This window comes from Urocitellus parryii, chromosome 10, assembly GCF_045843805.1.
Source record: "Urocitellus parryii isolate mUroPar1 chromosome 10, mUroPar1.hap1, whole genome shotgun sequence".
NCBI lineage: Eukaryota > Metazoa > Chordata > Mammalia > Rodentia > Sciuridae > Urocitellus > Urocitellus parryii.
This window is the reverse complement of record NC_135540.1, coordinates 54802828-54814973: the sequence shown is the minus strand read 5'-3', so window position 1 is coordinate 54814973 and position 12146 is coordinate 54802828. Positions and strand designations below refer to the sequence as shown.

Genomic DNA, 12146 nt, shown 5'->3' with positions numbered 1-12146 from the left:
CACTTTGTATTTTTTTTTATGTTGTCCTTTTCATTACTGACCTTTTAGTCCTTTTTGTGTCCTGCCTATACATGGAAGACCCTCAGCAGTGCCATGTGCCAAGGGCTGCTGCTTAGTGATATACTCCATGTTCTGTTTGCACCAGAATCTTTAAAGCCAACTATTTCTTTTACAAACCATGCAAAAATATATTTCAGTTCCTGAGAGTTTTGTATTTGATTTGGTGTTCTTCATAAATAGCATCATTTATTTTGATGCAAAAGCTTCAGCTGAGTCTATCCTACATCCTGTGTGTGTGTGTGTTACTAGTATTGAATCCAGTGGTACTCTACCACTGCGCTACACCCTCAGCCCTTTTTATTTTTTTATTTTAGATAGTTTCTCTGAGTTTCCCAGCCTGGCTTCAAACTTGGATCCTCTTGCCTCAGCCTCCCTGGTAGCTGGTATTACAGGCATGGCCCACTTCCCCTAGCTCACATACCTCTTCTTTTAATAACAAGTCATTGCTATGATTGTGCTTTTTTTTGGGGGGGGGGTTACTCACTTTTTCTAAAGGTTACGGTGTCCTCTCTACACAGAAATACAAAGTCCCACCCCCCCAAAGTGTTCTCATCAAGCCAGCAGCCACTGGGTGAGGCTCCAGTTGTGGCCTCCCTTCGTCAGACCTCTAGCGTTCCTCTCCCTCTCTTTGCTGGGTCAGTTATGCACCCTTGTCCCCACACCATCCTGTTGTAAAGAGCAGGACTGGCAGTCATTCTGTAAGAATGATGAATCAGAGAGGAGCTCAGATTTGCATTTAGAAAGATTTCAATAAATTGGAAATGACAATTGTTCCTCTGCCCTTTTCTTTGTTTTAGGAATTCAGAAGCTTTTCCATGTGTGTAGTGTCTGGCTTTTTTAGTCATCATTCAGCATTGGCTGAGTATCTAGTAAATTCCAGGTAGAATCTGAAGTCCTGGAAATGCAGCGCTGGATGAGTCAAAGAAGGGCCCTGCACCCCCTGTGCTCACTGCTTTGCTGTGAGGATAGTGGATCAAAAATAAACAGGGAAATTTTAAGTGGCATAAGATTAAAAAAGGGATTGACCTGGAGGTTTGCTTTATGTCGGTCAGGAAAAGCTCCTTTGAGGAGGGAACACTTGGAAATGACCATGGACAGTGACAGGGCATTCTCCTCTGGAACAGAGCAGGGCAAAAAACTGACAGACAAGGGTGAGACAATGTCCTGCCATGGACTGCGTGGACTGGGAGCAAGGCCCTCAGCCGTCAAGCTTGGGCTTTCTTGGGCTTGAGCTGGAGGGTGAGATCCCTGGCTGCTCCTCCTTCAGGTCCCATTGCCTGGTCTGCACTGCCTCCTGGTGCAATTAAGGAGATGCAGGTCTCCCTGATGGCTATTTGTGGTCATCACTGTGAGTGGTTCTGTATAATCTTCCAGCATTGGTGGTCTTGGCAATGGCTCAGACGTGGTGTTGTTCACTCTCTACAGATCATCTGTGCCCTTTCCCCTCCAGAGTGGCTGCCTTGTGTCCTGGAGGCTCAGGAGTGTTAGTGTGGAGGTTTGATTTTCACTATGGAATATAGCTCCCTGTTTGCCAACCTACAGTACCTCTAGAGCTGACATCACCTTACAAAAAAGCCAGGGACAGAAAAATGGTTGATCAGAATGAGTCCTGTGAAGAGTGAGGTGAATCTCACATAGCTGGTTTTCAGTTCTGGGGGGAAGATGGCAAAAAGAGGTGAAGCTAAGGGAGTCCTGGGCCCAGCAGGGAGGAGACGGGATTGAGAGAGTTTATCCTTCTATGTACACAGCGAAACTTAACTCTATCTTTGTGTCCTTGAAGAAAATTCCTATTAAATGAGAAAGATCTTTGAGCTTAGATCTCAGTATATATAGCTGAAATTCTTAAAAAAAAAAAAAAACCCTCTAAAAACTTGGGTCTCCATGCCTTAAAGATATCTGGTTTTCATCTAATGCTCTCATGGTTCTGGGGGGAAATGCTGTTGTCGTTGCCTCATGCAGCCCGATGTGGAAGTTGGCCCGTCAAGCAGATCCTCAGACATCCACCTTTGTTCCTATCTCCTTGTGTTTCTACTCTGTTGCACTAGAAGAATAGACACTCAAGTGAAGTCAGGTTGAAACAAATTCCGGTTAGCCCAGCCTCAACTTCCGAGAGACCTGTAGGATAATGGGTTCCATAAACATCACCCCCTAGGTTGTAGGTGATTCCCCAAGCTGTGGGATCTTTTGAACAAGCCAGATTCATCCTTTCAGAATTTTGGATTAATCATGGGATGCTGGGAGCCCAGGACCTTAGGGAATGAGAGTACACACACTCCACAGTGTCTATTGGAATCACAGAAACCAATCATTTGTTTGTTAGCTCTGCAAACAACCAGTGAGGGCCTCCTGCAAGTAAGGACCTGCATTAGGGGGCTAGGGATGTAGCTCAGGGGTAAAGTGCTTGCTTAGCATGTGCAAGGCTCTGGGTTTGATCTCTAGCACTACAGGCAATTAAAACAAAAACAAAAAACTGCACTAGGCAGGGGAGCAGAGGGGAATACTGCTAAGTGAGTGAGACCCTACCCTGCTTGGGGGATCCTCCAGTTCTTAAGAGATACAGACATATGAATGGATCATTATAAAATAATACATTTCATCCTGTGAATGAGTTTTATACAGCACCTCATATAGAAATAAAGAGAATTAGTAGTATGTAAGTCAATGAGATCAAGGAAGGCTTCCCAGAGCAGATGGCACTGGGCTATGAGGTTGGAGAGGGATTGTTGGGTTCAATAGCACAGTGATTGAGTTGCTATGAGTTTCTAGTATTTTGATACATGTTTGATTTGGAACATATAACATCTCAAGAGATTGTCAGAGGCCAGAGATGATTATCAATTTTCAAATTCCATTTTTTCCCCGACTTAAGATTAATAAGGAATTAAGCAAAGACTAGAGATCTTGAAACATTGAGAAAAATGACCACTTGAGTAAAAAAACAACTTTCTAAATCACTTTATAAATATTTCCTCTAGCAAAGCAAATACAAAAAGCTATCATCTCAAAATTACATAAATTGAAAAGATATTTTCAGATACTTTGATGTATTACCTTTGATGATGTAATATCAAAGAGTTAATTTAAAAGTAGAAAGAAGCTATGTTTGGAAGGCAGAAAAATCCTCTGGTTAAACATAGAGACACACAGACACACCTTCACACTGTGTTTTTTGGCTTTGGCATAATCTTTATCTTTGTAGACCTGTTAAATTAAATGAAGAACTACAAGGTGTTTTTTACTAAGTAAAAAGTTGAGCCTTTTTTGCCCTGGGGCTGAGAGCTGTGTGGGAGAGCTAATTGCTGAGTGCAGTATAGAATACAGTAGGTAATTGTGCCTTGCTTGGATTTACATCTTTAAAAAAAAAAATTGCTTGTAGCTTCCATTTGATGATGGTGATTGAGAACCTGATGAGGTGGTTGGGACTTGGAACTTGGGGCCCCTGGGTTCCATGAAGCCTCCCACAGAGCAAACCAGTTGCAGAGTCGAGACAGACATCTGCACTGGTGGAAAGACTAACCTTGACGGTCTGCCAGGAGCTGCCCTGGACCCAAAGAGTTAAAGAGAGAAAATATTTCCAGTGGTCTTATTGAGAAAAATGTTTATTTTCTATAAGTTTTGAGGCCCACCCTAGTAAGTTTGACACTTTTTCCTAACCTTTGCTCGGATTCTGCTCCATTAGTATGAATGTCATAACCCACACTAGGTATCAATAAGCTCCTGCATGTCTGCTTCTGAGTTGGTATCTTTAGTTAGAAAACAAAGCTAAGTTTCTTAAAAACAGTAAAATTTGAAAGGAATTTAGAGGTAACAGGAGAAATCTTAAGGCTTGTCCCAACTAGAAAGTGAAAAAATGACATCCTGTGTTCCATTTTTCTTTTTGGAACACACGGAGCGCCTGATGTGGAATTGTTACTAAAAAGCAGAAGGTCTCAGTGGATAAGAACTTTGGGGAAGGGAGCCTAAGTCTGGGATGGTTGGCTGTCACGTAAGGGAGAACCAGTGTGGCATGCAGTAGCAGCAGCTCCTATGGGGCCCAGTTGGCATCTCATGGGAACACATCTGCACCCTATTCAGCAATGTCCTTTAAGTAGAGGCCCAGCCACAGGGCTCCTTTTTCCTGTCACTTTCTTATAGTAGTTAAATCCTACAAGAGATTGCTGGTATGTTTTTGCCTTGCTTAGGATTGCCAGCTCACTCTGCCCAAGAGATGGAGGTCTCCTAGCCCAGAGGGCTCCCTAATGACTCCTTCCTTGGGAAGGTTCCAGGCTGAAGGGTAGCTTACCTGTATCTTCCCTATTAGACTTGTGTTTATAAATCCTTGTTGTTACACCTGTCACAGATTAGTAGAAAACTTGTAGAGAATCCACAAGGCAATGACACTTGATTAAATGTGCCTTAGAAAATTTGGACATCTGACAAGTAAGGTCAGACTTGATCACATTGTCTTAAAAAGAGGTGGCAGCATAACAACACAGTATGGCTAGACTAAATTATGTGCAGGCTATGTTTTCCAGTTCTGGAAGTTTGTTGAGGATGCTGTATATGCACTCCTATGATGGAGCCTTTGGATAGAAAGTTCAACCAGACCTCTGCTGGTCTCACCAATGGTGGATTTTAAACGTGTGTGGGAGTGGGGCAGAAAATTCCAAAAAGCAAAACTTGAACTTGCCACATGCTGAGCACCATGTGGAATCTGTGAGGTTGATGTGCTGTGGCCTCTCACCACCTCAGGGGTCCTCCATCTTTATTCAGTACTCATTGTTGGAGCATTATTTGCCTTGCACCTCCTTTGGGCACTATGTAGTTACCATCACTATGTAGTGATGAATGCATCTATACCAAAGATGTACATACTGTTTTCCTTGTCATTATTGCCAAAATAATACAGTATAATTATTTTCATAGCATTTAAGTTGTGTTAGGTATTAAAAGCATCTAAAGACGATTTCAAGTTTATGTGAGGGTATTGCATTGGCTGTATGCAAACATTATAAGCCATTTTATTTGTGGGACTCAAGCATCTGTGGGTTTGGTATCCATGGTGGGTCCTGGAACTCATTCAGCAGTGGAAGCCAAGGGGTAACTGTACCAGAAACCTTTACCCACAGTAGCTTAAGGAGATGGGAGTATTGATTTTAGGGATACACAACATCTTGCAGACAAGGACAATACAGTTGGGCTAGAGAGAGGCTTGGAAAGCTGTTCCTGCCACTCTCTGAAAGTGACTTTCTCAGTTCTTGGAGCTGCATGTCCTGAGTTCCCACATTTATGTGTTGTTATATCAATACTGCTTGGGAATCAATATCAATGCCTCTTTGGGAGAGGATGACTCTTTCAAATTTCACAGAAGAGAATCTCATGAACCCAGATTGGGTCAAACTTGTCACCCAGTCCAGAATCAACTTGCTAGAAGAGAGGTCACATTGTACAAAATGGCTCTCAGAGGCTTACTACTTCTACCGTGGGTATGTTGAGGTTGGAATAACTTAGAGGGAACTTGGGCAGTTCCTAGCATGTGTCTTTGATGGCTTACTGAGAACTGATCGTTGGGGTCTGTCAGATTAGCAACAAGGCAGTTGTTGTATCTGGATAGCTGTGTGTTAATGAAGGAATTGAGGGAGAGTCATACATATTGGTGAAAGTTTCTTTTTTATTAAATGTCTTCTGCAGTATCTGTCAATTTTTTTTTCTCTCCTTAATGATCAAGTGTGGTTCACCTGCCTTCGGAAACAGAAATAGGGAAACAGACACTCAGCAGGCAAGGCTGATCAGGTACCATTAAAAAAAAAAAAAAAAATACCTGAAGGGAGGAAAGTGCAGGAGACACAAAAGACCCCCTCCTTGAGACTTAGGATATTTGTATTGTTCAGAACTCCCTAAAAGTGAATTAAGATCAATGCATTAATATAATTTATAGAAAAAAAGTTTTTTTGATGAATTTTGTTCATTAAAATGTTTTTATTGCTGAGCTGATGACTGGAACTCTGGGAAAATGATTTCCTGCTGGATCAAAACATGGAATTTTAAAAAACAATTTTGGATGCAACTCATAACTTTTGAGCACATGAAATTAAGTATTAATACTTCATGCCTCAATTTATGGGGCATATAATACACCTATAGTATATTCTAACAAGGAGTGTGGTGGGTTGCCACTGTTTTAAAATACCTCAGATAATGAAGAATTTTTAAAAAATGACTTTTTGTAATTTTTCTATGTCTCTCTGCTTTCTGGTACTATTCCCCTTCCACATAGGAATTTGTTCCCTCAGATCTGCTCTGAAGGTTTAGGCACCAGAAAATGAAGCTTAACTTAATATGTAAGTTAAACAGCATAGGGCGCACTCTAGTAAGAGGGTAAAATGAGCTACTATGTTGTGCATGAATTTCATGAGGTCACTAACACCTTGAGGCTTTTTAGCTTCCTTTTTCTCAGCTACATTCTCTATAACTGAAGCCACCCAGAACTTGTGGGAGCTTTAGCAGATGAATTTCATCCCCTTTGACAGAATGAAAGAAAAATTGAAAGCAGTTCAGCTGAACAAGAGTGCTTACTTTTTTACTTAATTCATATTTAGCCTTAAGTTTTCTACATTTTTAGGTACAGTCTCTCTTCATCCCCTCAATGCATTGAGGCCCTTAATATCTCCATCTTATACATGAGGAAACTGGGGTTTTATGTCTGAGTAACTTTTCCAAGATAACCTGGTAGAGCCAGGATTCCCACCTGACCCAGGACCATCGGCCCTAAGGGTTCCCCTCCCTACATTATTTGTGCATTCACATATGCATGTGCACTTGCATGAAAGCGGAAATACTGTTTTGAAAATAAAAGGTGAGAATGTTCTGATCCTGTTGCCTCATTTCTAGGAAGTGTAGTTAGCGTCTTTCCTGTGGGAGAACTTCCCTTACATTGAGAGAAATGTGGACTGGATAAAGAATTTGGAGGTGCGTCTGCCTAGTTAGTTGTCCTCTTGATATGCTTTGAGGCTGTCTTATTCAGAAGTCTGCTCAAGAACATGGCTTCCGTGTCTGGTGGTAGGAGAAGGTAGTAGGTCTGATGTCCTGGAACCCTCGCCTCCTCATAGGCTGTACATCCTATGGATGGATCAGGACTATCATAGATATGGATGGAAACCAGAAATTGCCCTGGAGTTACAGTCTGTCTGTCACAGGCCTATTTCAGTCATCTTGACATCACTGATGGTCATAATTCACTTGTGAGTAATCACAGGGAGAAAGCTTTGTACAACCTAAGTTTCCATCTGACCTGAATCCAAGGACAGGGCTAATAGTCCCAGCTTTTCTCCCTCCTCTGGCTTCTGGAAATCTGCTTCAGAGCTCTGTGGTTAGGGACTGACTGGTCCTGAACATGGGGCTAAGGACTAAATCAGCTGCAGAAACAAAACTTTTTTAACCTGCATCACTAGATGTTTTCATTCTTCCTTTTGTCAACCACTGGATCATGTTACTGCCAAGGAGCTAAAGCTGGCTTGTGTAGGTTATGGTTTAACTCTTAGGAGATTTATATTTCAAAATTTACTGAAGTGTTTGGTTCTCTTTATCACTGGCTTTTGATCAGATCCTGATATCTGGGGGTGGCTGCAGTGTTCTAGATATGTATCACCTCCACTAGCATCAAGGTACTGTGGCCTAGTGATGGACAGACAGAGGGAAGGTAGGAGGAAGAAAAGAGGAAAATGAATGATAATTTAGCTCCCAGATATGGTGGCAAGGATCTACCACCTATTGGATGGATGACTTAGCAAGTTATTCAGCTGCATGCAGGCTTGATTTCCTTACCTGTAAATGGGTATGAACATGCAGAGCCATCCTGGTGATGACATGAAAATAGTTTGTGTGAAGTCTGTGTCCCTATGCCTGGTGCATCAGCACTCAGCAGACACTGTTTTTCTTCCTCTTTACAAGCTTCTCATAGACGAGGCCACCTTGAAGTCAACAAGGCAAGTGGCCCAAGTGGAACCAGGAGGCCTGCAGACTGGCCCAGCACTGCCATTCCATGGGTCTCCTTGGGCCAATCACTTTATGACCTTAGGCCTCCACTAAAAGGACAAGATCAGACTGGCTCTGTCATGCCTGTTTCCCCACTCTGGAAGCCTGTGCTTCCCTTTCTTCACACACACATAACATTGTGCAACAGAGGAGTTCACGCCCTTGGATAACAGGCTTTTGTCAGTTTTCCCCAAGGCAGAAAAACAGGCAGTTGGCATGAGGTGTGTGTTGTGCTGCTGTGAACCAATTCTTGCAGTTAAAATCTGTCTCTTCACCTCTCACAAAACTAATCTCTATCTCTCCTCAAATTCCATGTCATAGCTAAGAACATTTTCAGGTTCCTGCTCCCTGCTAATAGCAACTGGGAGTGAGGTGGAGGGGGAAAAGGCCTTTTATTCTAACTCACTTTTTTTTGGTTCCTCACCAATTCTGAACAAGTGAAATTATACAATATTGTGGCAGAAGTTGCATTTTGTCTCCAGAGCCCCGCTCTGCTGCACCTGGCCTGGCCTGGCCAGCCTCTGTTGACCCAGTGAGCCCTAGGGGGTGGGGCATGCAGGGAGACCTCCCTATCCTGCCCCCCTCTCAACCTCAGGCTTCACTGGTAAGCAGAAGGCAGCCTGGGGAGGCTGGGCTACAGGACCCCCATAATATGGTCTGGCCAGCTACTCAGCTTTTGATGGAATTCCCCCCTCCCCCTTTCTTCACTTCTTTTTTGTCAAGGCCTGAAAGCTGGGGGTCAGTGCTCTTCACCTCCTCGAAACGGGTCTACCCTTGAAGTATATGGATTTGCCTGCACCATTCAGGCCATGCTTGGATTCCTGGTTCCAGTTGGTTAGTGAGCTGTCTTGCCAGTTTTGGAGCATGGTCCAAAAGCAGTAGGGTTCCAGTTTGGGTTGGGGACCTGTGCTTAACCCACTGCATAGATGGTCACATGGTGACTCCTAGTGGAAGGACTCTGGGCCTTAACATACAGAGGATGGGACTTGCTGCTCCCCCTTTGAAGCCAACCTGCAGCCAGAGCAGTAATTGATGGCTTTGATGGCGTGGACTTTGCTGGTAGGTTGGGCTGTGTTGGGGCTTGCCTGGCCCTGCCCAGCCCCTGCCACAGCCCCCTACTGAAGCCTTACATGTGGGAAGTCTCCAGTCTCCGAGCCTCATGCCTGTGGTTTCTTGAAAAGAATCTTGGTTTGAGCCATTCTGTATCTGTCAGACAATACTGTAAAGCCCCATTTCCCCCATCTGGAGGTAAGAGTGAGTCCACCGTGAGGACCCTGTGTCTCCACAGAGTGACCAAGGACAAACTGCCTGTTGGACAGCGAGCACATTTCTTCACTGCTTTTTAAGCACTGGTTCACCACTAGCAAAGTGCCCCTGGAGGGAATGAGGTGATTTTTGGAAGGCTGTGGAACAGAGGTTCTCCAAAGCCAACTTTTCATGAGGATTTGCAAGGTGACACTATGGAATGATGAAATAATGGGGGCAAAAATGTGATTGTAGAAAGGAATCACTTTCTAGGCAAGTTGCCGTGTTTGTCTTAATTATGTTATCATTTATACTCAAGAATGGGGGAAGGGAAGCATTTTTAGATGTGAGGCAAGGAGTCAGGAGGATTCTGGGTAAGTAGGAAGTATCTGGTGTTATAGACTGGGAAGTGTAAAGCTCTGATTCAGAGTGGGGGTCCCAGCAAGTCTACCGCAGAAATATCAGTCAGCCTGCAGCTGAGGGAAGGGACAGACCCTCATGGAGGGACAAGTTGTTTCAGTGACAGGCCTTCCTGACTGTGAGTGGCTAATTTTGAATTACAGCAGCTTGTTTCAGGCCCAAAGCCCAGGACTTCAAGGACATACCTTATTTGGAAACTCAACATTTTCATGTCAGAGAGGACAGCCTTCCCAGGAAGGACAACCTGGACGAAGCCTTTGATAATCTGTGATGCAAAAAGTACAGTGTAAATAGGAATCTGGGCAGCCCCACCGCCCATCTCAAGCTCTGCTGAAGTCCTTGGAAAGGTGGGGTCCTTGGGAGCTCTTTGATCCTCCTGAGTGAAGAGGGATAGGTACCCCCTATTCAGTTAAAGAAAAAAAAATGCTGTACTATGTTTTCTGACTAAACAAAGGTTAATTTTAAAGAATAGGAATTAGAATTGTCACTGAAGTTCACCTCCTCAGTTGAGACTACTTTCTCGTAGTATTCATTTTGTTTTTATTTCAGTAGCTACCCAGGTACACAAATAGTGTCTTCACATTTCAGATCAGGCATTTTTAGAGACACTGCTGGTAGTAATTGCAGTAATATTAGAGAACATGCTCACAGGCTTGGTGTACTTAAGGTATTTAAATGTCTGGGGCAAACTACTGCTAACAGCAGCCCGAGAACAGATCCACAGCCCATCTGTAGATCACTGTCCTGTGGAAGAGCCTTCCAGAGTTGTGTGTTCATTATTAAACAAAATCACAGCTCCTTTTTCTTTCTCCTCCAATTTCTCTTTACTTGCAAAGCATACAGAAGCCCAGTCTTATGTAGAATTAATTGAGAGGAAACTTGTGCTTGTACTGAGGATGCCACCACAGTGAGAGATGGGCTCATGTGAGGTTATTGCGGACTCTGGATGAAGTGCTCTGCCTTCTCTGGACCTCAGTGGCCAGACGGAGCCGTGGGGGAATGCTCTGCACTGTGCCACAATGTTCTGTTCTTTTGCTTTCATCTCTTCTCCTTATGTTAAATTTTACTTTTCATCACTTTTTAACATCTCAAATCATTATATCATTTTGAGAATGGGGTTTTCCTTTTTGAAAGTCATCATTGCTACCAGTATCTAGCAACAGTTACTTTAAAATATTTGCTGAGGGTCTGTTCCCAGGCTAACATTAGAGAAGTTCCAGGTTGGGGTGGGGGGAGGAACAGTCCTGAGGACTGTTTTTTTGTTTGTTTGTTTGTTTGTTTTTTTTTTAAAAAACATCACCTGAAGGAAAAGTTGAGAGGTTTACGTGCCTTGAACTGTGATCGAGTGGACACAGTACATCCAGTTTGTGTTGGGCTTGCTATTGAGGGAGTTGGTGACACATCTGATAATTTGAATCTGTTTTAGTCCTGCGTAGTATCTTACAATGGCTCCCCTCAGTGGACTGAAACCACCAAACACTTGGGAAAGACTAACCTTTCCCTGGTTTGGCTGTATTGCCCACCTTTCCAATTCATGTTTGGCCCCTTCCTATTGGTGTTTTTAAATGTGATATGTAACCATGACCCAACATATTAAATACCTCTCAAGTCACATCCCTGTACATACACATACGTGGAGCTAAAGTAAAATGTTCAATACACTATACTTTGTGATATAATTCTGAGGGGTTTTGCCTACCATAGGGCAATCCATTTTAGCCATCATCAAAGCAACAAAATGAATGAATCAAAGCCTACATATGCTGTATGTAATAAAAATTATTTACAACAGTCTTTTAAAGGCCAGTGGCAAATTCATATTAATAGCATTTCATTTGTTTCTTTCCGAGGTGGAAAACGAAGCTCATTCCCAACGTGCAAAGCCAAGGCAGCGACCCCAGGACCTCTTCTGGAGATGGAAGCTTGTTAAAACCCAGACTGTCTCCACGGCTTGCCCAGTCGACCCCAAAGGAGCACTGACACCAATGTTACCCTGAGGTCATTGCTAGAGACGCTGATCCATAGAGACAATCACTGCCAACTCACCTTTTGTCTACTGCAAGAGCCAATTTCCAAAAGAAAGCATAAAAAGGTTGTTTTTTAGAAAAAGAAATTAAAAAGCACATGAGAATGCTAGCAGGCCCTGGTCAGCTGAGCAGCTTTTCTCCCCTCGTCTCTGAGTGCACGTCCCAGAGCATCTTGCGTCCATACCTGTACCTTTTGGCAAGGACAGTAACTTGGCTGCGTGTGCCTGCCATGAGCAACTGGAGCCAGCAACCAGCACATCCATCAGCACCCCAGTGGAGGAATTTGTGGAAGAGTTCCCCTTTGTTTCTGTCTTCATTTTTCTTTCTCTTCCTTTCTTCTAAAGCTTTTATTTAACAGTGCAAAAGATCAATCTTATGTTT

General features: G+C 43.3%; 1 protein-coding gene across 2 annotated transcripts in view; it reads left to right on the top strand.

Moving 5' to 3' along the window:
• Positions 1 to 11673, top strand: part of Lef1 (lymphoid enhancer binding factor 1) — a 112466-nt gene extending 100793 nt beyond the window's left edge. The window contains exon 12 of one of the 2 annotated variants that reach the window (XM_026403194.2): positions 11589 to 11673. Coding sequence is in view for 1 of the 2 variants with exons in the window: in XM_077803165.1 (XP_077659291.1) it covers positions 11589 to 11668 (80 nt within the window). In the remaining variant the exon portion in view is untranslated. The remainder of the gene's footprint in view (positions 1 to 11588) is intronic. The other variant, XM_077803165.1, reaches the window with a different exon arrangement.
• The last annotated feature ends 473 nt before the right edge of the window (positions 11674 to 12146 follow it).